Source organism: Cololabis saira, chromosome 23 (assembly GCF_033807715.1).
Source record: "Cololabis saira isolate AMF1-May2022 chromosome 23, fColSai1.1, whole genome shotgun sequence".
Lineage (NCBI taxonomy): Eukaryota > Metazoa > Chordata > Actinopteri > Beloniformes > Belonidae > Cololabis > Cololabis saira.
The window spans coordinates 19,846,182-19,872,689 of NC_084609.1; the positions used below are offsets into that span (position 1 = coordinate 19,846,182).

Sequence of the window (26,508 nt, forward strand, 5' to 3'; positions counted from 1 at the left end):
CCTCTTCAAACTCTACGGTTCCTGTAAAGAGCTGACATTAAGTTCTCTAAAACTCAACCTGAATCCTCTTTTTTAATTAATTAATTAATTTATTTTATTTTTATTCCACTGGTGTTGCTAATTACTGATAATAAACCATGCTACAGGGTTCCTGTTGAGCATGATAGTAAAAACATACATATGTCCGTCAACATGAAGAGCATCTTTCTAAATTCTTTAACGTTTCATTCGTAACATATCATTGAAATATGTGACTGTCAATTTCCATGTGGAATGCAGGATAAGAGAGTTGTCCTGCAGCACATGTGCACAGAATAACAAGTGATAGTGGCTTATGACTCATATCAGCAGATGCTCGGTAGGAATGTGAAAACTCAAGGGTGAGTTGAAGATGTTTAAAGTGAAAGACCCTGCCAACAGATGCTCAGATGAGGAAAGGTTTTTCCAATTCATTAAAGAGACATAGGATGAGTCATTGTATCCCTGTAATGTTGGATGTAACATATTTTGTACTTGAATTTCTGCAATCGAAATCGTTTTATACAATAAAACTAATTATAATAATATTACAAATTACTTTGTCAAATGAGTCTTGTATGTATGTGTGTGTGTGTGTGTGTGTGTGTGTGTGTGTGTGTGTGTGTGTGTGTGTATGTGTGTATGTGTGTATGTGTGTATGTGTGTATGTATGTATGTATGTATGTATGTATGTATGTATGTATGTATGTATGTATGTATGTATGTATGTATGTATGTATTTATGTTTGTATGTATGTATGTATTTATGTTTGTATGTATGTATGTATTTATGTTTGTATGTATGTATGTATTTATGTTTGTATGTATGTAATAGTCAACATGTTCCCAACTGAAGGCCATCGATAGCTACAAGCATTAAAACCCATTAGACAAATGATGGGTTTTGGGGATTATTGCCTACCTGTATTTAAAACTCTGGGAGTGATGGGGCTTTATTTCAATTGCCTACTATTTATATAACCTTTGTTCTGGCCATGTTCATTGTTCTCTGCCACTACCCATTGAATGGTCGCCTTTAACAGCCGCTAAATTAACCACAACTCCAGTTGTTTTGAGTGGCCACATTTCCGAGTGTGCGTGAAGGCGTCGCGGTCCTCGCATCCAGCACATCTCTGACGTCCTGCGCGCATCAGTCGATACATGTCCTTACTGCTGCAGCCGCAGCTCCGCTGCTGTGACATTCTCTCTATGTAAACGGGCGTTTTGAAGCCTGGAAGAGCAGAGACATGCAGAAGAGCTCAGTGGTCGTGGTGGCGGACAAAACGAGCCTGAAAAGGCCGTTTATTTTTGCAAACGCAGTACATATGGTAGGTACATTCCTATAGATTTGCTTGCAGAGGCCTGTGTGATTTCTCTTTGGACGATTTTCCTTTGAATAATTGATCTGATGTTCTCTGACGTCCTCAGTCAGTTTTCAACGACTCAAGATAAGTCACATACATACGAATTATGTATGTGTGAGCTGCAGGCACTTTTTCCTTTTGTGCCCAATTACATCTCATCCGTCTTAAAATAAATCCATTCATCATTTTCTGCCACTATTCCACTCTCAAACCGAAATAATATCAGTACTTGTCTTTTCATGCCAATATTTCCAGCATTGTGTTTCTTAGAAGTGTTGCATTCAGGTTAGGCCTTGTTTTGTTTTGACTGTCATATTACTGCACTGCTCACTCCCTTCCAGTGCTTTTACTGTCCCATGAACCACTGCTCCCATAAGAAGTGACATCTATGGGTTCATGACTTTAGTCAGGTGTAAAATCTTAATATCCTAGGTTCCAAAACCATAAGATTGTGGTGTAGTTTTTGTATTGGGCATATACAATGATATATAACTTTTCCACTGTAGAGCATTATTTCCATCCACCTTTTATACCTGTTTGTGGCTAACAAGAATGCCCCAGCTCTCGGTGGGCAAATAGCAGATGCCTATATTTATTTAGCAAAAATTATTAAAAAAAGAAAAAGAAATCATTTGGAAAACACTTAGTAGCCCCTTAATGCTTTTGTGAGATTTTGAAATGCTTTTTTTTTAAAAGGTAAAGCTGATGTTTTAGTAGTTTGCTGTCCTGTAGCTTTCAGGTGTGTGTTAACACAATAACAAGAAGAAATGACATGAACAGTGTCTCTATCTTTCTGGAAGGTGTTATAAAATGATTTTCCACACAATTCTGAGTTCAGCAGTCAGTGAGGAAGATTATTCACATTGTTCGGCTCTAGTGTTCTGGGTGGCTTTAATGCTCAGGGTCATGTTTGGCAGTAACATTATTTCAGCAGAAACTCCTTATACCCATAAAGCACGGCGTTGGTGGGGTGATGATTTGGGCTTGTTTTGCAGCCTCAAAACCTGGCCACTTTGCAGTCATTGAGTCATCCACAAACTCCTCTGGAGGAAACTGTGAGATCATCGGTCCGGCCGCTAAATCTCTATAACAACTGTCAACTGTGAGCAAGATCTGACCAGCTAATCTGCATCAGAACAGCTGAAAAACAAAAAAGAATCAGGGTTTGGGAACGACCCAGTCAAAGTCGAGCCCTCAAATCAGCTGAAATGCTGTAGCAGGGTCTTAAGAGAGCTGTGCAGAGGTGAACGATCAAACGTCTCCATGCTCTGAAGCGATGTGGTAAAAAAGAATCAGGCAGGCTTCCTCCAAAGTGACGTGGAAGTGTCAAAGGGAACTACTACTTCAAATTATTGCTGCTAAAAGGTGGATCTACAAGTCATTGAATTAAAGAGGATAAATTAGTTTCTTTTTTTGTTTTTGTTAAATTAATCACGACACTGTGAAAGTTATATATTGTTTCGTCTGAACTAACTTTTATTTCCTGCAGCTTCTAAACTTTAACGCTTGTACTCCTCTCCTCGAAGGCGCTCTGCTTCTTCATGCTGAGAATGACAGTCGTTTGGCACAGAGACCTCATACAGACGGGCAAAGTAAGTCTGAGTTTGACGTTTTGGTGGCAGATTATATTTACTAGATGTAGACAAATAACTCCTAACCTTGTAAGAAGCCAGCTGAGGAATTATTAATGGCCACTTCCATCAAAAGCGTCCGATTGCACAAGAGCAGCACCGTTTTTTTTTTTTATTATCTATCGTCGATTTCAAGCCTGAACACCTTGAAGACAGTGAATTATCCTCATACGCTAGAGTCTCCAGCTGACGGTGACCTTTAGTGCTTTAGTTTGTTGCCATGCCGACAATATAAAGTACAGTAACTGGCATTTGCGACTGTAGTATGTTAGTGTAACGCCTGTGTGGTTTCCCTCCTCTTCAGATGGTGTCCAGTATGTCTGTGGTGATGATGTATATCATCGAGGTCGGCTGCCTGCTGCTCTCAGTGCTCGGCGTGTTTGGAGCCTGCAAAGGAAAGAGATGGTGTTTGATTCTGGTAATAGAAAAAAAAAAAAAGTACTTCGAAATAGGGATGGGCGATATTTTACCGTTCACGATATACCGTCAAAAAAATTCCCCACGGTAAGAATGTCATCAAAAATGATAAATTCCCGTTGATGACGTTTTTGTGTGAAGCTGATTTATGGAAAGAAAGAAAGAAAGAAAGAAAGAAAGAAAGAAAGAAAGAAAGAAAGAAAGAAAGAAAGAAAGAAAGAAAGGATAAATTCCCGTTGATGACGTTTTTGTGTAACAAACATGGCGGATCTGAGAGCAAGATGGATTTATAGTTAAAAAGATGGAGTTGAATTGGTATTTTTTTTTATCGTCATTTTTATCGTTATCGGGATAAATGCCAGAAATTATCGTGATACATTTTTTAATCCATACCGCCCATCTCTACTTAGAAATATAAACTGTGAGTTTCAAAGCGGCTTTAAAATAGGACTTATGTTTCTGCGTGTCTGTGTGTGCAGTATGCAGCCGGGATGGCAGCGGCCAGTCAAACGATCATTGTCAGAACGGCACTGAATTACCAAGATGTTTACGAGGTACGATGGTCACGTCCCAAATGAAACATCTCTAACGTTGCAGCAGCATGCTTTTATGTACAACAACTGATCTGAAGGGGACTTCTGTCGCCTTAGAAACGCGTTGTTCGAGAGGAGTCCAAGCTGCTGGCCATGATGCCCCTCAGTGCGACTAGCAAGGCCAACAGGACGCTGCTGTACCACATCCAGGAGGAGGTAAGCGGATACTCATATACTCATCGCTTGGTGCTCATGGAGGGTAAACTACTCAAACTAAAAGCTGTTAGAGTGTCATATTTGGTTTTGAGTTTTGGATTAATGTCCAAAAACAATGTGGCTGAATAACAAGTTTCTCTTTGTGGAGATATCATCTTTCTTGTGGTCCGTTCATAAACATTAATATAACATCTGTTTCATAATCCCAAACCCTTTGTTGCTGTACATCCTTGCCTCCATATGACATTAATGTAAAACAAAGAAAAAAAATGCTGATTGTTTAAAATAAAAATAAAATAAAAGGTCATCCCAAGTTGTGGAACTCCAATACCCATAATGCTTGGGACTAAACTACATTATGACACTTTGAACCTCGATCTCGTCGCCTCCCTCACATGTGCCCGAGCATCTGAGTCCCTCTCAGTGAGGATGTTAAGAGACACAAGGAAAAAACTGGGAAGCAGAGCAGTGGAAACTTCCGAAAGTAGACGTGTTTGGTTCAACTGTGTTAATCTGAAGTGGCACAACAATGTGATATGTGTGGAGACAGTTCTGAGTCAGGCCCCTGATAGCTTTCAACTCCTTAAGGATTTAGAAAGGTCACAGTGAGAATGAGTGTGGCTGAACAATTGGTGGATTTCCTGAGAGGAGGGGTCTCAATTCGTAACAACACAAACAGAAGCACGATTAGTAAGCACCTCAGGTTGATCTCCATCTGCTTTTGAACCTCACAGTAGAAAGTCACAACCTCGGACAAAACCAAAGCTAAAGGTGTGACTCTAGGGGACAGGGATACCTGTACAGGAAAGGGCACCTTCACCTTATTTATGTCTGGAATCAGAAGAAAAATTACCAAACATTATGCTTGTTGGCAAATATTAAGGAAGATCCCTGTTAGATTTATCCCTGGCTTATTTATGTGTGTGTTCCAGTTTGAATGCTGTGGTCTGATCGAGGGCTACAAGGACTGGGGCTCTTCTATACCCTCCTCTTGTAACTGTCACTATCCAGGAAAATGTGTAAGTATCCCTTCTTATATTACCATTACGTTAGCATCACAAACATGTCTGCTGGTACACTCTAACCCCACATCACCTTTTGGTCTTAATACATTTTTACAATCATTCATTTTCTTACTGAAGCCTGAATTTCTGGAAATCTCGGATTCAAGACAAACTTTTCATTTCTGTAGCCTAGTGCAATTTTGATACAATTTAAACAAGCAGAATACTGATACATCCAGTTCATCATGAAGTAATCATTTGAAATGAGCTGATTTAGTCTTTTTTTCATCACAGTAGTTTAACGTGGTTGTGTTCTCCTGACCAGATTCGTCTGCGGGGCAGTGCCACGCTTGGAGCGCCGAAGAACATCTATATTTATGGAGAGGTACAACTAATAGACCTGCACACGCTGCTTATTTTAACTCTGAGTTTCTACTTTTTGAATTACAGCAGTGTTTACTGATAATGGTATAAAAACAAACAAACTGCGGCATCACACAGATGTGAATCAGACCGGGCAGTTGGTTGGAGCGTGTCCACTTCACCCCGGTTATCAACATCCAGATATGTTGGATTAGCTTTGCTCACGCTAACACGAGTCAGAATGAACATTTGCTCTGATTTGGATCCGTCCAACAATTCCTGTTTCAAAATGCAGCTGTAAGTGAGGCCAGCCGCACCTGAAAGGTGGTCCTGCTCACTGCTCCGGCTGAGCCGCCTTCACCTCCAGACTCTTTCAAGCCTCGAGCTGCACTTAGCGGTCTGTTAGTGAAAATAACAGCACAGCCAAAAATAATTTTGCACATACAATTTTTAGCCACTTAGCACCTAAAGTGCTAAGTGGCTAAAGTGTTGACAGCTAGCCCTTTGAATTCACTGCAAAAACTCAAAATCTTACCAAGAATACTTGTCTTATTTCTAGTTAAAATGTCTCATTTTTAGTCAGATAAATCTCATTGCACTTAAAACAAGACTCATCACTGAAAAAAACAACAATTTTCACCTGTTTCAAGGTAATTTTCACATAAAATAAGTTGAAAAATCTGCCAGTGGAACAAGATTTTTTTTGCTTGTAATAGAAGATAAATCTTGTCCCACTGGCAGATTTTTCTACTTATTTCAAGTGAAAATTAACTTGAAACAGGTGAAAATTGTCAAATAACAAGTTATTTTTCTGGTGATGACTCTTGTTTTAAGTGTAATGAGATTTTTTGACTAAAAATGATGAAATTTTAACTAGAAATAAGACAAATATTCCTGGTAAGATTTTGAGTTTTTTGCAACCCATAAACTGCAATACAGCTGTCACTAAAAAATATATATTTAGCTATAAATAACTGCATATTTTGGTTCTCCCACATTAGCGTCAGTTTTGAAAATGTAACACTACCCCTCAGTGATTTTAGCGGTTTCAGCGGTTTTAGTCCGTATCAACATATTTTGCAGTTGATGCCTATTTGTGTGCAGCAGCTTCATGATACGGCGGCGAGGTGGCAACTTTGAAAGTAGCTAGTTATTGCTGTTAAAGGAAGCGGTTAGAGATGGTGTGAGCTTTTAGCCTAATCTGCTATTTTGCTGAAAGTAGCTATAAGAAAATGGGGGCATTACAAATAGATGGATATCAGCTTCAATTCTTTGTAAACACTGTTACACTAGTAGAAAAAAGTCTGATATGTCTGTGCATGATAAGATGTATTCATGCCTTCATTTACGTAACAAAATTTAGCTCCAACATGGCAGCAGAATGGATGATTAATTACACCTTCAGTCATTTACTAAGTATCAATCTTGACCCCCTCTCTGACCTTTGTTTGCCATTTGAGCTCCTGTGGAGCCTGTTGGGGGTCCTCTCTTTTTTTTTCCTCCAGTAAAAGCCATATTCGCTTAGTTAAAGTGATCAAATAGCTACACAAACTGGACCAAAATGATCTTATAAACACCAACTGCGTTTTATTCAATCTCTCAAAAGTTCACTATGGGACAAAGGCCTGTATGATCATGTTTAACCTTTTGGATGATTGATCAGTTTGAAAAAACTTTCTGCATGTAGTTAAATTAAGAAGACCCTTTTAGGTCTTTTTTTGGTAGTGTGAACGAAGTTGGGCATGCTTATTCTGAAAAAAAAAATATGTCGACACACTGCTTGACCGCAGCTACACTTAACATGGAAATCATGTTAATCGAATCAAGAAATTTGGAATCCACTCTAAAACAGAAACAGAAGTCAAATACCGTATTTTCCGCACTATAAGGCGCACCTAAAAGCCTTTAATTTTCTCAAAAACCGGCAGTGCGCCTTATATATGATCATTACGGTCATTTCTGTTACTGTAGTCAGGGGGATTGTGGGTACTGTAGTTGGTGTCGCCGAAGTAACAGCGCTAAAAACGTCAGGAATCGTCACAGACTCGCATAATGGCGACTTTGAAGAGACGGAGCAAAGCTGGTTTTTATTTTGTTAATAAAGTTTGACATACGGTACTTTTCTTGGTTTTTTTGCATTTGCTGTAGGATTTTGTAGCATTTCCTGTAGCGCAGATCAGGTAGATACTAACTCAACTCCAGCCACTATAGTACGGTATTTTACCATATATTTAGTCCGCCTTATAATGCGGTGCACCTTATAGTGCGGAAAATACGGTAGTATAAAGCACAGATACTGTTATCACTTTTATTTGTATTGTGCACTCAGAAATGTTTTCTTTAGTGTCATAACTTGGTTTTAAATCATGTAATGCTTTGAATTTGCCTGTTTATTTGTAGCCAATAGCAGATCTGCGGGCTGGACCGCCCAGAATGTTTTCCTTCTCTGTCCATTCTCTGTTGGACAGGCGTAACTAATTGAGTAGACACTGATTTATCATAGTAGGCGTAATTTGACACAGAGGAGGACTAAATTAACGCCCAGATCAATTACCTTGTGCTGTATTTTTTTCCGCAGCCTTGCTTACCGATTTATGTCTCGGAGCTGAAGTTGGCATTCTCCCTGGTGATGGGTATACAGTTTGGAAGCGGAGTGTTTTGGGTATGTGCCATTCATTTGAGCTCTTCTCAGCAGCGCTCGGTGCCTCACAGCTCAGTATGTGGAAGCCTTTTGACTTCATCCAATTTTCTGCTTCTGTTCCCAGATTATTTTACTGGTCATGAGCGTCAAGCTGATGGGGCAGATAAAAAGGAAACAGGAGTTCCTGGCTCTTCTCCAGTCAAACAGATATGTTCCTGGTGCTTTCTAGCACCAGTCGACTGTACCTTTTAATACACACTTAAGATTACTCTCAAGCATACCTGGTTTGACTTTGCACATTACGCTGTATACCATAATCTGGCTATTTTGTGCTGTAGCAATATATAATATGATTTTCTATATGTTAATGCATGTAACCAATGTTTAAAATTAATCTACATGCATAAATCAATATCATATAACTCTTTTGAGCCTTACTGCTGTAAAACAAAAAACAACCAAAAAAAAAGAAGCAATTTAATGGGACTTACAGTACAGTACAGTTTATATAATACGCATACTTTCACATATTTTTGTCATATCTGAATTTGTGCTGCTGGTGGTTATCTTGCTAAATCTTCTGTTTCTCTGGTTGGCTTGAGGTTCTGTTTATGTTTATATCTTTTCTTATGTTCCTCTTTGTTTTTCTGCCATAATGGGCTGTTACAGTTTTTAAAGTCGTACACTATAATATCTCAAATTTGGCAAACTCATTAAAGGCACCCTGTGTAAGCATGACCAATCCAGAAAAAGGGGGGAGCATAAATGTCAGGTCCTGGTGAACCTAATTGCAAGTAACCAGTCCTTATACTTTCTCCGTGGGGGTAAGAAACATTTTTTGTCTCATTGATGCCTTATTTTTCCTCCTTTTCTTGTGACTTCTCCATCTTGCAATCTGCCATAAAATGGTCATTCTTGGGTGGTAGAATGAACAGTACATTGACTGCGTTTACATGCAGTCAATAGCCCTTTTAAAACCCAAATATTAGCAATAACCCGGTTTTGCATGAACATGTAAACACCAATAAGCCCTTTGAATAACCCCAATTTTTAAAAACCCGAATATGACCCCTGGGTTACTCCTTTTATAACCCGAATATTCGGTCATGTAAACGCCTAACGGGATATCCCCATCAAACGGAACATGAATTTGTTTTCTGCGCATGCTCTGTTCGCAAGGAATCCTGGTCTTTTGAGTCCAGGAAGTTCTTATAAACACGGAGAAATGCAAGACCACGCCACACTTTTGGAGTAAAGGTGAGCGAAAAGTCGCGCGAAGCAGCATTTGTTTTGAATTTGGATACAGGAAGAAGAAGCGGAATTGCGTCATAACGTTCTCCGTGCGTCGCTGTTTGATCCAGATATATCCCAAATGATTAATCACCATGTATACAGGGATAACCCTGTTTGCTCACGCATGTAAACGGAATATTCCGAATGTTTCAGTAACCGGAATATTAGCAATAACCCTGATTTTGACTGCATGTAAACGTAGTCAATGATTAACGTGACTAGTGGGACAAACTGGTATTAGGCTACAGACTTGACGGTCCGTCCCCACTCGTCAACTATGTTCAGTGGCCCTTTAATCAATACAACAGATATACTTTTTAACATAATATATTACCTTATGTTCATTTGTTTGATTGCTTCGATATATATTTTGAAGCGTAATTCCTACATATGGCACCTTTTAAAGGACAGTAGCCTGACTCTTATTGCGGATTTGGATGGATTGGAATTTTGTAACCTAATGTTTGGTTTTAAAAAATGAAGTACCATTAATCTTCAAAATTCAGCATATATGCCTAGACCAAACTTTGCTTTTTTTTCCATTTTGAAACGTGTTCTTGCATCACAACCAAGCAACAAACAGGAAGTGAGGTCATATTTCATAAACACTTGTGCATTTACTTTTAGTTGATATGATGTACTGGAATGCTACATGCATATATATACAGTAGAAATATACATATACTGTGAGCATGCCGGTGAGAAATATCTTCAGACTTTTGCTGGCGCTGCAGAATGTCACATGACATTCAACCCTCTGGAGAACATGGTCTGGAGAGGTCAATCTCCATGAGAACCATCTCTGTGAAGAGCTAGGTTTGCTGTGATAGGCTGAGCCCAGACTCACATTAGTGAGTGTTGTGTCTTCAAATTTTCCGATCTCTCATCATCTACAATCAAATCCCCCAAAGAAGATGAAATGTATTGGATTTTTTTTTCATCAAGCCTCGTCTGTAAAAGCGTTCCTCTTGGCTGGTGCTCCCTGAAGACGCTGCTGTGAACTTATCACGACAGTTTTGGTCATTATAAAAGTGAAGAACTGTAACACAGCCACAGGGAGTCAAAGTTGTAGAGTTGTACTAAAACACACAAAAGAAAAACCAAACAAAAAAACAGTGTCAAATAGTCTGAAACATAAACCAGCAATTCAGGAACATTTGATTACAAGGGGCCTGCAATCAGCCAAAATGGGTTTGCCAAATAACTTTACAACTATGTTTTCCTTCAGCTTGAAGTCTGTGTATCTAGTAATAATACGATAAGAGGTCCAGAAGCCAGGAGCATAAGCTGGCTTCATGTCAATATTCCACCAATGCAGATATCAGTTTCTAGAAATTAGACCTAAGATTTCCAAATACGAAGCCTTTATGGCTTTTTAGTTGAAATATATGGTTTTAAAATGTCCTATCCAGAGGAAAGTTGTGAACTGATCATTTAAAAAGGAGACATGTAGTAGGTTGTTCTTTTCAAAAGGTTTACATAATTTCCTGAGGTTTTGATGACATCCTTGTGTCGGTTACTTTCGACATGAGAGTTGCAGCTTTTTGCTACACACTTCTGGGTTCTGCCAAATTCAGCTTTATGTGAAGTAGTTTGAAGATAAAGACGGTGGACAGCTCCCCTCTACTCTGGGGTTTGTGATGTCACAGTACTGTAAAAGTCTGACCCGCTCAGAGCAGGAGAAATGTTCAGTCTTGGACCTTCCCAAACAGTGATGCAGTTATGTAGCGTTGGAGTTTAAGTTGATAGCTACTTCAAAAACACACAAAGTAAAAAAATCGAGCACTGAATTTTTTTAAGGTATTTTAGCCCAACATATTATCTGGACTTCATGTATTTATTTTGCATCTGAAGCACACTGTCAATTTTTGAGCATTAGAATGATATTTGAGATATATAAGTAACATTTATGTAGCATCGTTCAACACTGTTTACAAAGCGCTTCTATTGAAATATAACCATTTATTACTCAGTGTAGACAAAGGAATGACTCACGTCTCATAGTGACACCAGAATGTTTAGACTCCTCTTATTGCACACTGTACATATTTGAAACGTCACCACTGCATTTTCTTTCTCCTTTTTTTAACATTCTTTTGAGAAGCACAATAAAGTGCAAATGACACGTCACCATGTCCAGCCGACGGAGGACTTGGTGGCTTCTGTTTGCACATTCAGCAGAAATGCAGGAAAAATCATCACTTACTTTCATTTAAAGGTTTGGGCAAACGTTGGCAAGGCCGCTGCAGTTTGTTGAGGATCTTGTCGGAAGGTGAATCATGGGTAATATTCTTGCAGAGACCAATCCTCCATCTGATGCCACTCTCACCAAAGAAGCCTTTCTGCCACATCACTTCTGTAACGACTTGCTGCATGAACTGCCTGCAGCTGAAATCTCTCTTTGACTAATGTATTGTCAAATGAATTTCATCTGAAAAAGCAGATCCAGTGTCTACCTGTGCACTTTAACCATTAATGCCTGATATGCAGTATGTTCTTGCAAAGTACGGTTATTATTTATGTCATAAACTGTTTTTTATTTCTGAGGAGAAACTTGATGTAATATTTTGTAAATAGCAGGAATAAAATGTGATTATTGTTTCCTGTCTTAATTTTATTTTGATTCTTGTTCACAAATCATAGTGTGATTTACTCTCTCTCATTCATATATATATATATATATATATATATATATATATATATGTATGTATGTATGTATGTATGTATGTATGTATGTATGTATATATATATATATTATATATATATATTATATATATATATATATATATATATATATATATATATATATATATATATATATATATATATATATATATATATATATATAAAGCCATATATTCATTCAACAGCTTCCAAAAGTCTATTTTCTACTGAAAAACTGCAATAAAGTTACTATTCATTCTCCAAATCTACAGTTCAAAACCAAAACCTATTGTAATTCTTACTCTGGCCGCTAGATGGAGACAGAAACTTGAAAAAAAAAACAACCAACACACCAACAAACCTCAAATCTTTGGAGTTCAGGGTCGTTTATGTTGGCCTTACAGTTACGGTTCATGTTACTGACTGATGCCTTTTTTGGAGAATGTTTCAAATACTTCCTCGGGTCAGCGTTTAAACAGTTTCCAGGGATGAGATGGAGTTATATGTGCTCCTGCTCATGTTACAACTTTCTGAAATAAACTTACACGCTAATCGGACAATGCAGTTTGATATATTAGAATTATCTTTATTTCAGACAATTGTAACATTGTTGAACACAAGAGAAATGCTGTACATAAAGCAGTGAGACAAGGCTGTGATCACACAAAAGCAGATTTAGTTCTTATGCCCCCCTTCACACATTTTTGAATGTTTTTTTTTTCATTTTATTTTATTATTTTTTTCATCTTATTTTTCACTGTGCTGCAGTTTATGGCATGAATTTTTGCAATATTTTTGTTCCTGGATATTTCCTTCAAATTGTTAATATTTCATACGCTCTGTTGGGTTTCTTGTTAATTTTTGCTAATAAATATTCACACTGATAAATCAGAGTTGGATTTAAAAATGATTTCACTCAAACAAACAGCCCCACAATATAAACTGCCTACAATGTGAATATGGTTGAATCTGTGAGAATACTGTAAAAATGTCAAACGTTCCCACTTTTCTTCAAAATTAAATGCTTACCTCATTTTTTTGTCATTTCATCATGAACGCAAAAATAATCATTTAGAAATTGTTAAATACAAAATTGGAAATGTTTTTCATTTTAATATAGAAATCAAAGCTTTCAATAAAAAAGCGATTATTTCGTGGTGTTAGTTCAACTAAAATGTCTAAAATGAGTATCTGGCGCTACATAAAACATACTGTTTTAATTTTTTTGTCATTTTGTCAGTTCCCTTACCACTTGTAAAAATAATGCATTTTGAGGATTTTTTGGGGGGATATATAAAATATTTCAAAACAGTCAAACTGAAATTTAAAAGCTTGAAATCCTGACATTGATTGAATGTTGGGTAGTTTTAATCTTCAATCTTGAAGGTGTTTAAGAGATTTATGAAAACAAAAGCTGTGAAAAATATGATTTAATAGCAGTTTTAGTTTTTTGTCCATGTACATTTTTGCCACAAAGGTGTCGAGAGAGTAGTGAATTTGTGGACGGTGCACGGATTATCATTTCAGATTTGGATTTGTTCAGGCTGCTAATAAACAAACACACCAGTCGGCTGATTGTTAATAAAAGTTACAAAAATGTGAAAGATTTGGAGCAAATGTATAAAAACAAGGCAAAATCATTTTTAACAAAATGTATAGCTTTAATACAATATAAATTTAATTTATTTATTTATTCATAGTAAATCAAAAAAATGCATTAAAAAAACTATGAAATTTAGTCATTCAGATACATTAAAGCTGCAAGGCAATTTGCACATTTTGCAATTTGCATAAAAGATCACAATTCCCTGCTTGTCAGTGCTGGTGTCATAAAATAGAAGCTAAAATACGAAACCAAGAGAAAGTTAAATTCAGAGAACAGAAAAACGGAAAGAAATGATATCACAAATAAAAGAAATGCATGGTTCACAGTTGTGGAGCTAAAAATAAAGCTTCCTCTGGAGAGTAAAGAATAAAAAATTACTGGTTAAAAATGAAATAAAGACATAAATATCCAATGGAAGTCTCACGTCACGTCTTTAAAACGGACTTTAACTCGTTGGATAAGGTATAATAGTTTTACAGTTCCCGTTGGGAATAGTAGCAAATAAAACAGAAAAAACAGAACAAACAAGCGTGTTGCATCAGTTCAGAGTCTCTGTGAGGGAAGTATAATTGCCCGCCTTTGCCTCTTTGCTGTAGACCACCGTCGGGGTTTCCTCCTTCACGTTCAGTTGACACAGGATGGCGATACACAGCACGACTGACAACACCTACGGGAAAATCAAGCGCAGACACGCCGTTACTTTCTGTTCCTCTTGTTTTCCACCACAAACGGCCTTGTTGTGAACTGGAATTATAAGATGCGGGCGAAAGGAACTGACAACTTCTTGAGAAAACAGCATTTAGTAACTTTCCAGACACGGATGAGGTTGCTTCATCGGAATTTGTGATTTAATGTTTTAACAGTGTTGCGGTTTTGCTTGTGAGTTTCTCCCCCTAAAGAGTTGTCATGAATATGAACTCTAGCTTTGGAAACCTTTTTTTTCTACAAATATGTTTATTTATCAGGCAAAGATGGACATTTGGGAGGTGCTGGAGGCCAACGTGACCTGCAACTTTGTTGCAATTCAGTCTCCCGAGCTGTCTTTTCACTGGAGACGACCATGGAGCAGAACCAAGATCCATGATCAGGGTGGAAGGTGATGGTTGAGGTGCGATCGGATGCGGTGGGAGCTCTGTCTGAGGGAGGGCAGCTGGGAAAGATGCCAAGATTGTTTCTGAACTGAACCTTTAGAAGAAGATAATCATTTTCTTGGCTCGGTCCAGACTTCCTCTTGTTTTAAGCCACTGATCTTCTTCATCCCAGACCAAACATCTCTTTACAAATGTATAAAATGTGCATAAATGCGTTTACAAAGTACCAGGACACATCTGAAATATTTCTGGACTTGGTTAAATTGGTTTGATTAAAAATTTAAAAAAGGAAGAAAAGAAAAGCCATTTAAAGTGTTACCTTCACAAGCAAAAAAAAAAAAAGCAGAAATGATCTGTGGTTCGGTTGTCACATGCCAATAAAAGTTACATATCAGCAAGATAAAACAAGGCCGATCCTCCCTCCCACTTCCTCATCCTGAATTTAGTACTTTAGGACTTTATTATTTTGAAAACTGTTCACAGGGAAAAAAGAACACTTAAGAAGATATTTTTGTTGCTCATTATGAATGAATGAAAGAAATGACCCTTTATGTGCAGTGAAAGTTAGCATTTTAATTACAGTAATAAAGGCCGCTCTGAAGTGAGATTAGTTCATAAATAGAGGGTGACAGACACGTACCCACAGTAACGTGTATCCCAGCATCGTGCCAAAGACGATTTGTATGAAACTGATGTCGTGCTCAATGAAGTACGGGAGGCAAGCCTGAAACAAGAAAACAGATCAGTGGAACTTCTCCCGTTTCAGCTCAGTGATAACAAGCTGAACACAGAAACCGATTGCAAAGTTGATTCACTAAATGCAGAAATATAGCTTTGTATGCAAAGTACATTACCAGTGTACATAATCAGTGTCTTACATTACCTTGGCAAAAATCAAGACTGGTTGGTCATCTGTTGCATCCTTTCGGAGGTTACTGTTTCTAGGAGCAGCCACCTAGAAAATATAGGCACTTGATGACTTAAGAGGTTCAAATGTGTCAAGAAAGTAGTCAACTCCATTACCGGGGCGCAAAGATCATTAGAGACACCCCAAACACGTATCATCCCTATAGTGAAGTACGGTGGTGGCACTATCATACTCTGGGATGTTGTTTCTATTAGCAGTAACATTTGAAGAGACGGTGGATGGTGGTAAAAATACAGAACAGACAAGTCTTCAAGGACAACCCGGTTTAGTTTCCCAGAAAATTGAGACCAAATGGGAGCTTTTAGGATAAGAACAATGACTCCAAGCAAAATTCTAAACCTACATGTTTTAAATTTGGCTTAAAACCGATCCGAGGATCCAAGGATTCAAGGATCGGTTTTAAGAACGGCTTGGTCAAAACTCAGCTCTCAGTCAGTGCAGCTTATATGATGTAATATTAAAAACCAACCTCACATCAGCAAAACCTGCCCAGCTTCCTCGAGAAATGGCCCAAAATTAGCAAGACTTTACAACAAGGCCTGCTCTCAGTAGTCAACGGACAATAACTAAGATGTGCAATATCTGCCAGTCTACCTCACACACACACTCTGTTACTACCTGCTTTTTTTTGCACTGTTTCCTTTCTTTTAATCTGCTGTATATACTGCTCATATTTCTGTAATTATACATATTTTATATCTATATTTTTTATTTTTTACTTTTGAGTCTCTTTTTACCCCTCCCATGCATGTGTGTGCTAAGTGTACTGCTGCCAACAAAATAAGTTTCCCCACTGAGGGAGAAAATAAAGGATTATCTTATCTTATCTTATCTTAATTCTTTGTTAAGCAGCTGCACTGTGTCATATGAATTCTCGCTAGAGAAACTACACATCAGGAGACACACAAGACTATGGAAAGCTCTTACAGTATACTCACACAGGCATTAGTGGACCCTTCAGTACACAGGCAGGATTCTGGGATGCTGTCACCCCAGTCGGTGTAGCCCTGCTCCAACCCGCAGCACTGAAACTGGGAACCAAGTCAGAGGAGAATATTGTAATCTAACCATCGAGAGAACCTGCACCTGTGAAACTGTCATGTTGGAGACACTTACAGTAAATGTACACTTGAGGACAGATGTGTTGGCATTGCTCCATAAAAGATGGAAAAACCCCACAATGGTCACTGAAATACCGTCAAACTGACAAAAGTGGCAATAAAATTTACTGAGCGTTGACTAATGAAAATCAGACATTTTAAATCCAAGCAGCTTGATGTTTCGTTGACTACATTTGTGAATTTTATTCAGAAGCAGGTTTTAAAAAAAGGTCCATGGGACTGGAGCCAACTTTCCTGTGTGTGGCCGCAAGAGATACGTTGAAGACAAATAATATAAACAGCATAAAAAGCCAAGAACAATGTCCCAAGAGGTTAAAGGTCAAGGTACTTCAGTGTCAGATCTCACCATCTGTCACGGTTTGGGCCAAAGTGGATGTCCGAGGAGGACTCGGCTGTTGAAAACAAAATCACAAAAAAGCCAGGGTGGAATTTGCCAAAATACATATTGACAAGCCGCAAAGACAAAGCCTGTTGGCAAGTTGTATGAGCTCCAAAGGGAAAAATAAAAACTACAAAACTCTATTGTTAAACTGGGAGGAGGCTCGGTTATGTCCTGGAGCTGCTTTGCCGCGTCTGGTACGGGATGTCTTGAACCCGTGCAGGTTCCAATGAAATCGCAAGACTATGAAGGCATTCTGGAGTGAAATGTTGCTGCCCAGTGTCAGAAAACCTGGTCTCAGACGCAAGTCATGGCTCCTCCAACAGGATAATGACCAAAACATACAACTAAAAACACCCAAGAATGGCCAAGAACAAAACAATGGACTCTTCTGAAGTGTCCTTCCTTGAACCCTGACCTAAATCTTGTTGAGGATCTGTCAAGGCCAGTTTCATTAGCAAGTTTTTTTTTTCAATATTCTGTTGGACGTGGAAGCAAAGCCTGATTTTCATCAGTTCATTTTCATTAAGTTGTTATTTTGTCAGTTTAAGGTTAATTCAGGGACCATTGTAGGTTTTTACTGTCTTGTATGGAGCAGAACCAACACATTTGTTCACATCTCACCACAATAAGAGTAATGTCTTCAGAAATGCTTATTCACATACTTTATTACACAGAAACCTTGAGCTCATCATTTTATTCAAGTTCCATATTTTTCCCACACAATCTTTGTACTCAAGCCAAATATGCTGACATGTCTGAGTAGTTTAGCCTCAGATCTACATGCTGAACCTGAACATGAATGCAAGCACATTAAAGTCCACACCAAGGTCACTCACTTCGATCTGTGCTTCACTGAAGGCATCTAACACGTTTTCAGTAGAGTTAGGGAGCGGCAAGAGGTTGAGGTATTGTTTTTTTATTTCGTCTCCGATCTGTAAAAACATAAAACAATTTGAAAGTTAGACAACTGAAATATTTGCATTTTTGTAGGCATCTTCAGTGATTTCAGACACATTAAACACGACAGCTTGACAGATTGATACCTGATGTTTCGCAGCCAGTCCAAAACTTCCAGTTACAATCACGAACAGAGAGCTGAGGATCATAGCGGCTGCGAACTGACACACAAAGCTGAGTGAGATGTGATCAAATGTGCTTGTTTAAGTTATGTTACTAAATGTGTGTTTTTTCTTTACCTACCACTATTAGTGCCCACTTCTTCTCTTTGTAAGCACCAAACCCACCAAGGATGGCAAAGAAGAGAATTACAACAGAAATACCATACAGGAAATGTAGGCCTTTGGTAGCTTCTTCTACCTGTGGAGCAAATAAATAAAACCTGGTGATTTTGGCATGAACGGAGAAAAAGATTTCAGATTTGAGAAGTCAGGGAAACGTAGGATAAAGCTTTCAAGGCCTGCTTGAGTTTCTAAAATTTTCAAAAATCAATTAATACCTTAACTGAACTTTGATTTTTTCAATTTATTCAAACTAGGGTCGCTTTTCGGTGAAATTCACTCTTTTTTTTCCTTTTATATAAAAAAATGTATATGAAATTCGCTCGTCATTTACGTGAATCGTGTAGTGTAGAACATCTTTTCAATAACATATCTTTGGTGTAACACAAGACGCGGATGCAACAGGTTACTAAACAGTTTAGCAACTTCTTACTCAGTTATTTACCCTTACGCGTTGTTTGTTTCTGAAAAAATAAATAATAATAATAAATAATATTAATAAAATACATGAAAAAAATAACACTGGCTTCTACCTGGCTGGTAGCCTTGTGTGACCAAAAAAAAAAAAAAAAAAAAATTGGCGATAATTACAGTACCCCACGATAACGTTATCGCGGCCGTTTTTTATCGCGATATACGATAAATATATATATATATATATATATATATATATATATATCGCCCCATGCCTATTTACAACACTTTATATCATTGGAAACTCACCCTAAAACCAATGATGGTGAAGTTGTAGTAACAAAATGAAAAACTGCCTTCTCACCACCATGTAACAGGAACGAAGTATTGCACTCAGCGTTCCACCAAAGATGTGTTATTGTGAGGATGCTATTCAGCTCTACATGATTAATGCAAATGACATTTTGATTCAAACTGCAAGTTCGCAGAAAGAAACTAGTTTGCAGGCAGCGCCGTACAGGGAAACAGACATCTCCCTCTAGATAGATTACTGTAAATACATTACCTCCTCATCTCTGTACATGAGTCCATGGCCAAACAGAGTCATTCCCAACAGCAGCAAACTGACGATCTGCAACAGCAGCAAAACTCCACATTACTGAGTGCTAGTGGTTGGTTAAAATATTTATTAGTAGTCTAAAATGTATCATGACATGATTCAATAAGCAATAATATGCTTTAACTGATCAGAAAATCAGTAGGGCTCCAATCAAACTGGTTTCCACAATATCTTAGAATTGTAAGGATTTAGGCATACAATCTTCCGACAAAGAACTGAAACTTTTTTAAATTTGGAATTGTAATATATCATGAATAATAATAAAAAGAAATAACAAAAAGAATAAATTATAATTTGGAATTAAAATAATACCTTTTAAAAACGATTTTGTAATTCAGGACATTAAAATGATCTAGTTCTTACCAAGTTCTTAGATGAAGTGAATAAAAACTCAGATACATAACAACACAACAAACTGAAACACATGAGATATTAAACCAAAATGCAGAATCCTTACTGACCCTCACTAATAATTAACTCCACTTGATAAGCTGATTACCAAGGGTGACCCCCTTTATAAAAAAAAAAAAAAACTTTTTAAAGTTTGGAGGTCTGGTGTACTGAGTGTGTTTTTAAAAAAGGAGGCCTAGGAGGAAAGACATCAGCAATAATATTAGAGAATTAATCAGGTCATTTCCAAACAAATTAGTTAAGTCTGTATTTTAAATTAAGAAAGATTATTAAATGGAAACGAATCAAGGAATTTCCCAATATTCCCCAGAGTAAACATGCTAGAAGTTCACCTGAAGGTCAGACCGAGTCTGCTCTGAAAACAGGAACTGTCAAAATGTTTTACTAATATCCAAATTTACATCCGAACAAACTATGACTTCTGTATAAGGTTTTCGCGTTTTAACTGATATTTGACCTGACATTCAATCATGAAGTAGGAAAAAAAAATCATGTACAAATTATATTTACCCCCCTGGCATTTTAATGCCCCCATATGCCCTTTACATTGGACAATTTGCTGTTATTAAGTTATTAAAGCGAGCGCAGGAAGTTATTATTATTATTTTTTTTAATTAACCTTTATTTATCCCACAAGGGTCAATTATTGTCTGCTTTTAACCCATCTTAAACTAAGAGTTAGGGTTAGGGTTAAAGGCCTTGCTCAGGGGTCTAAAGTGGTTCACCTCGGTTGTAATCCAGGGAATTGAACCCGGTTATGTAGTACTGTCTTTGCAATTTTCTTCTGGTGTTGGTCGGTGAAAGAGACAGGAGTTAATGCACTGCATAAGTTGTGTAGCATTTGCATTACTTCTACAATACTGCGTAGTTTCACATGGGATGCTCATCATTGAAGGCTACTGTTTTCAGAGGTGGCACAAATATTGCTAAATGTAGCACAAGTGACCTTAAGCACCTGAGGAGCAATCAGAAATGGCATGAAGACTTTTAAGCAACAAAAGTGAAGACAGAGCAACTACAATAATACAACTCTGGGGTTTGCTTTATCTTAAACTTGTATCCTTCAAATGGCAGACTATCTGTCCAACAGCAAAAAGCTTGACCAAAACTGAGTCATGAGACAATGATCCACAGATTAAGAGCAGCGTTGTCCTTCTGTACATTCAAGAAGCTGCACTGATTTATAAGCCGACTTAACTGCCCTTACTTTGTGATTTACAATGTTACCGAGACTTGATTGTATTACTTTGTTGTGAGTTTTGGATAAAAGCATCTGCTAAACGTAATGTAGTGTAATCCCAGGCACACCAAAAAAATCGACATCAAACTTGCAAACCCTAATAACCTGAAGCAGCATTACACAGACGTGAGACACGGGAGCACTGCAGAAAACATTTACTTCTGGACCATGCGGTGTACTTGGTTTTTCCAGACACTGAAACAGCATTTTCTCAAAGTTATAGTGAAATAAATATAAACATTGTAATATGTCATGTATTGTTCATCTAAAGTTGTAATTAACATTTTTTAAGACCTAGTAAAGACAATATAATACATCATATCCAGCAATGACTTCATAGCAGCCCCATTGTCCAATTATACATTTCATTTTGTAGTTTTGTGTTTAAGAACTTCAAAAAGAAATAAACTATACAATAATATCATATTTATTTATAATATTTTGCCTTTGTGTCTGTTGGGTGCCACTCTACATTCACCAAATGCATTAATAATTCACTCTCACATCAACTGGACAGGCCCACTAGCTCATCTGTGTCCAATTCCTACTGTATACGTAATGCTTTGTCCTCATGGGTTTTTGTACACGCAACATTTCGCTTGCATCTGAAAGCATTCGGATGGTTATACTGTACAGTAAGTGAGCCTGAGAACTGGAGATGTCCGGACGCATGTATCACACTCTTGCCACAGGAGGGCCCTTTGTGTTGGAGCTGTGTTTTACTTCACTCAAACTGGTAACCATGACCACGTGAGTCTCTGTTTTGGACGTCTTTGAAATGCCAGGCAATTATGAAGAAAAATGCGATGTCCTGTGTGCATAAATCTAAGCTTGTTAATCACTTGAGATTCCAGCGAGACATGATCACAAACACATGTCCCCCACTCAACTCCGGCTCTCTTCGGAAATCTTTTCTGGAATGTTGATGTCAGTTCCTGGATTTTATTGCTATTAAAAGCATTTGGTGGCATTTAAAGTAAGCACCGGCTGCACATAAATTCAGGAGGCACTTAAGGACTGGTCTAAAAATTCCACCGCGTGACGGACGTTTAGCAGCCATTTCTGCTGTCCACTGAAGCGACAAGCAGCGCTGCTTGTTGGTGCACGAGAGCATTTAGTGCTAAAACTCCCACATCAACAACAGCGAATGTGCAATAGCACCAGTGTTGATTTAAATTAGCAGATCAGGTTTCACAATAACTCTCCTGGCATCAGCACAGTCATTGCTATCAGTCCCAACAACTGGAAAAGTGTGGCAAAGATGGATATCAAATGTTACACTTGGGCAACATTCTTTCTCGACATTAAACCCTAGTTTGGAAGAAATTCCAGTATTGTTTTGTGTCAGCAAAAGCAGCCATAACTCCCTGTGAGAGAACCGTTAGATTTATTACCTCACCGGCTTTCCCTGTCCTCGTCTTACAATATTTCCTTCCTGACTTTGTCTACATTTCCTTCAAACAAAGCAGGCAGTCTGTATAAATCATCTCCAGGCCTTAGGCCTTTCTTAAGATGATGACATCCATATTTATTGTGCAATGTCTTCAAAGTGGACATGGTATGCTTTTACAAGATGTTGTATTTGTATTGTATCAAGTCTTTTGAACATTAACCTCCAAGAATTTATTTTGGGACTTCAACTAACCATAAGGTGTGATAATGTGGCGGAGTGCCCTGATTGGTCAGATTGTACCCTAGACTGCAGGGCTGTGTGCGTTCATGAAGTAATGGTAATGGTGATATAGAGTTCAAATATATATACAGACACTGCAGTGAGTTGTAAAAAGCAACACATTTCAAGAGTGTACCAAGGAAGGAGGGATCAGGTTCTGTTGTGTCTTTGTTTTCATCAGATAAAATATGTATTTGTTTGTGAGGACATGAGGAATGTCTTCAACTTCACAGCCTAACCCATTCACTTTAAGAAAAGTATCTCTTGCGAACTGGGTCTGGTCCCCCTCCCATTCACAGGCATTACACCGGTAGAGAACGTACCGAGCCAACAGGACGAAGGGGGGTTGATGCAATGAGGAGCTTTAATTTGCATGAACTTCTTTCAGGTAAAATTATATGAAGCCACAATTTACATGCTTAGGGCTTGCTTTTTGAGTGACGGTTGGAGTTACATATGCTTTAAACAGCTGTCATCCCTTTAGCTACTTAGCACTTGGCATTTTATCTGATTCTGACATTTTAAGCTCTGACTAAAAATCAAATTAGGATTCTTTAAACTGGTCCAAAGCTACACCAGCTATGGTTGCCTGTGGTAGCTCCGGTGGAGCTCGGCCAAAGTCCCAACAGTCCAACAGATGGCGAATAATCCCAGAATTGATTTTGCATCAACAAGTGGAAGCAATAACAAAAGTTAAAAAAAAGTTCAAATTCATTGTTGTGCAATGGAATTTAGTTTTAAGATGTTACAATGCAAGAATATAGTTATAACTTCATATATGAAGTTAGGTTATCAAGATGGTCAATGAAAATTTCCCTTTCCACTTTATCATGCACAACTGACCGTCAGATTTGGCCCAGTCTAATTTGCTTTTATGTTTGTAAAGTTTATGTTCAATGAAGTTGCAAATGTTTCTCAGTACATGTTGAGCTGTGATGCCATTAAGTATATAAGTACACTGATGGTCAAGATGCTCAAGGACTGAAATACATCCATCCATCCTCCAAAGTACATTCTCCCAAGTACACAAGTGACAAGTCCACAAATGCAAGTTACACTTGCAATTATGAAAACAGCTTAGTTGTGTGCTCGGGAACCCCGCCCACAGAAAGCTTCTAGAAATTACTTATTACTTGTAATATTTATTTATTTTTTTAATAATTGCAAAACAGTTTTTTTATATCATTAAGCAAATGTAAAAGCACCCCAAATAATGTAAAAAATGGCTATAGATGGTTCTGATATCCACTCTAAAAAGCTTCCTAAATGCAGTTCTATGTGATATAGAAATAGAGATAAATATATTTTCTTTTTTTTTGGGGGGGGGGGGGGGGGGTCTGTGTCTAGTTCTCACAGCAAATACTGCGTTTTGACAGATAGAAACCAATATTTTCTGTTTGTACGGTCATCAAAACTTTGATTGGTAGAAAAAAAGGAAAGAAAAGAAAAAAGAAAGAAAGGAAAAGGGAATGAAAACACACCACCACAACAACAACAACACTATCCTCAAGCAACATGTCCCAGATAAGATTAAGCCTCTCAGTTTCCCATCAAGGGCTTGTTTTCTCTCTGGTGTATTTATTTACCTAGGAACAGCTGATCAAGTGGATAACATGTCCATTTTACTGTTAATACGATGAAAACGACCTCATCAGCTGCACTTTTGCGGTCTTGCGGCGACAACACCAACACTCACCGCCATAACACTTGTCACGCCCATGAAGCTCCGTCTCAGCCAGATGTTTACTTTCCCCATGTTTCTCACACTTGCAGCGACTCAATACTCCGTTTAAAGCTTTCTGTTAGTCGCGAAGCGAGCGCTGCGAGGAGACATCCGAGACTAGATGATGTGGGGTGGAGAGACGGACCCGTCCTGTGGAGAAATCACTCCCATCTGGATGGAGGCTGCAGGAGGAGGAGGAGGAACCAGCCATTAATGCATTTACCATTAAGCCTGATTTAGGGTTCCGCGTTAAATCGACGCAGAGCTGACGAACACCGTACGGCGTAGGCTCTGCGTTGGTGTAACGCGGAACCATAAATCAGCTTTTAAGTTATAATGGCGAATACTGTATTTTATGCATCTATATGCCTCTATTTTTTATGCCTCTATTTTTATAAATCATATATTCAGAAATTATTTATTGGGAGGGAAGGGTTATAATTTAAGGGGTAATCTAAACTTCAAATCTTTACTTGTGCATACAACAAAAATAAGTTTTTGTGTATCAGTTTGTGGAATTAAACTGTGGAATGGTTTGAATTTAAAATAATGTACAAACATAAAACAATTTAAGAAGAAATATAAAGAAATAGTTTATTTGAGGTATAAAAGTGAAGACTGTGTTTAAAGATCACCAGCTGTGTGTGTTCTGCTATTTTGTCATGTTGTCTTTGTATGATTATATACTTAGATATACGTATTATATTTATATCATAGTTATATTATATTTACGATAGAGCTTATATCTTGTACTAAACAGGTGATTTTTGTAAAAATGATATGTATTTATAAAAATGAGTGTATAGTATAATAAATAATACAGACATAATTTATGTTTAGTTGTGGAAATGGGGTGGGATTAAATAAGTTTATACTTCCTCCCACTCCTTTTCGAACATGTAACGGAAATATGTGTTTTGATGTTGTTGTTTTATTTCTTTATGTGGTGGAATGCCCACCTGTATTTGTTTTCTTATCTTTATTCTTGTTTTTTATACATGTTCGAAATAAACAAAAACGAACGTACGAAATGCTCAGTTTTCATTGACACAATCAACCTTGAGTGAAGCAGATGTCATGTCATTTTTCTATGATGCATGAAACTTATTTCTAACCACTGAAGTGCCGTATTTTTTAATATGTGCACGTTGTTTAAATAAGGTTAGGAACTTAAATTAATAGAATATATGTCTTCAGTCCATAAAAGACATTAAATGTGTGCAAGGCAAGGCAAGTTTATTTGTATAGCAGAATTCAACACAATCAATTCAAAGTGCTTTACATCAACATTAAAAGCAGCAAGATACAATTAAACAATAAATAACAAATACAATGAAATAAAATGATAAGAAAAGAGGTAAAATAATAAAAAGCACAAGTTGTTAAAAAGTAAGGGCAGTAGAGTCCAGCAGGTAAGTATTTAATTTAAGAGTAGGCTTCAGTAAACAGTAATGTTCTTATCCCTGATTTAAAGGAGCTGACAGTTGGAGCAGACCTCAGGTCTACAGGAAGTTTGTTCCACCGGTGAGGAGCAGAATAACTGAACGCTGCCTCACCTTGCTTGGTTCTGGTTCTTGGGAACCACAACAAACCAGATCCAGATGAACCTCAGGGGTCTGGGAGCTTCATAGGAACTAACAGATCCAGCATGTATTTTGGTCCAAGACCATTCAGGTCTTTGTAGACCAGCAGTAAGATTTTAAACTCTTTTGCAAGACAAAATCCTGCCCCTGTGCACCATAGAGCTGGAGTAAATAAGAGAGCTTAAATATTGTGTCATACTGAGTATATATGGACTGTCCATTATATCGACCGTCATTTTCATAATAAAGATACCTTTGTAATAGCTACAAAAAAGTGTTTTTAACATAAATTAGACAGATATAATTGTTATATAAATCAATGGACATTTTCTTTTT

The 26,508-nt window shown here is 37.7% G+C and overlaps 2 protein-coding genes across 2 annotated transcripts; one reads left to right on the plus strand and one right to left on the minus strand.

The window, feature by feature from the left end:
* Positions 1 to 1,185: 1,185 nt before the first annotated feature.
* Positions 1,186 to 12,054, plus strand: LOC133423956 (tetraspanin-8-like). The gene is made up of 9 exons (XM_061714307.1): positions 1,186 to 1,346; positions 2,909 to 2,974; positions 3,318 to 3,431; positions 3,910 to 3,984; positions 4,081 to 4,179; positions 5,112 to 5,198; positions 5,509 to 5,568; positions 8,125 to 8,208; positions 8,312 to 12,054. The coding sequence occupies exons 1-9, from the start codon at positions 1,266 to 1,268 to the stop codon at positions 8,414 to 8,416; spliced, it is 771 nt and encodes a 256-aa protein (XP_061570291.1). The 5' UTR covers positions 1,186 to 1,265; the 3' UTR covers positions 8,417 to 12,054.
* Positions 12,055 to 12,706: 652 nt separating this feature from the next.
* Positions 12,707 to 24,755, minus strand: LOC133423929 (tetraspanin-8-like). The gene is made up of 9 exons (XM_061714263.1): positions 24,563 to 24,755; positions 19,490 to 19,555; positions 18,473 to 18,589; positions 18,316 to 18,390; positions 18,109 to 18,204; positions 16,708 to 16,800; positions 15,725 to 15,796; positions 15,482 to 15,565; positions 12,707 to 14,417 (listed from the first exon to the last, which is right to left on the minus strand). The coding sequence occupies exons 1-9, from the start codon at positions 24,620 to 24,622 to the stop codon at positions 14,289 to 14,291; spliced, it is 792 nt and encodes a 263-aa protein (XP_061570247.1). The 5' UTR covers positions 24,623 to 24,755; the 3' UTR covers positions 12,707 to 14,288.
* Positions 24,756 to 26,508: the final 1,753 nt, after the last annotated feature.

Bases quoted from the DNA above. Each gene is read 5' to 3' on its own strand.
- LOC133423929 (XM_061714263.1), bottom strand. From the start codon at position 24,622: ATGGGGAAAGTAAACATCTGGCTGAGACGGAGCTTCATGGGCGTGACA. The intron at 19,556-24,562 runs GTGAGTGTTGGT...CTGCTGTTGCAG, and splicing joins GCGTGACAAGTGTTATGGCG to ATCGTCAGTTTGCTGCTGTT. The intron at 15,566-15,724 runs GTAATGTAAGAC...TTCTTGTTTCAG, and splicing joins CAGTCTTGATTTTTGCCAAG to GCTTGCCTCCCGTACTTCAT.
- LOC133423956 (XM_061714307.1), top strand. From the start codon at position 1,266: ATGCAGAAGAGCTCAGTGGTCGTGGTGGCGGACAAAACGAGCCTGAAA. The intron at 1,347-2,908 runs GTAGGTACATTC...CTCTCCTCGAAG, and splicing joins TTGCAAACGCAGTACATATG to GCGCTCTGCTTCTTCATGCT. The intron at 2,975-3,317 runs GTAAGTCTGAGT...CCTCCTCTTCAG, and splicing joins ACCTCATACAGACGGGCAAA to ATGGTGTCCAGTATGTCTGT.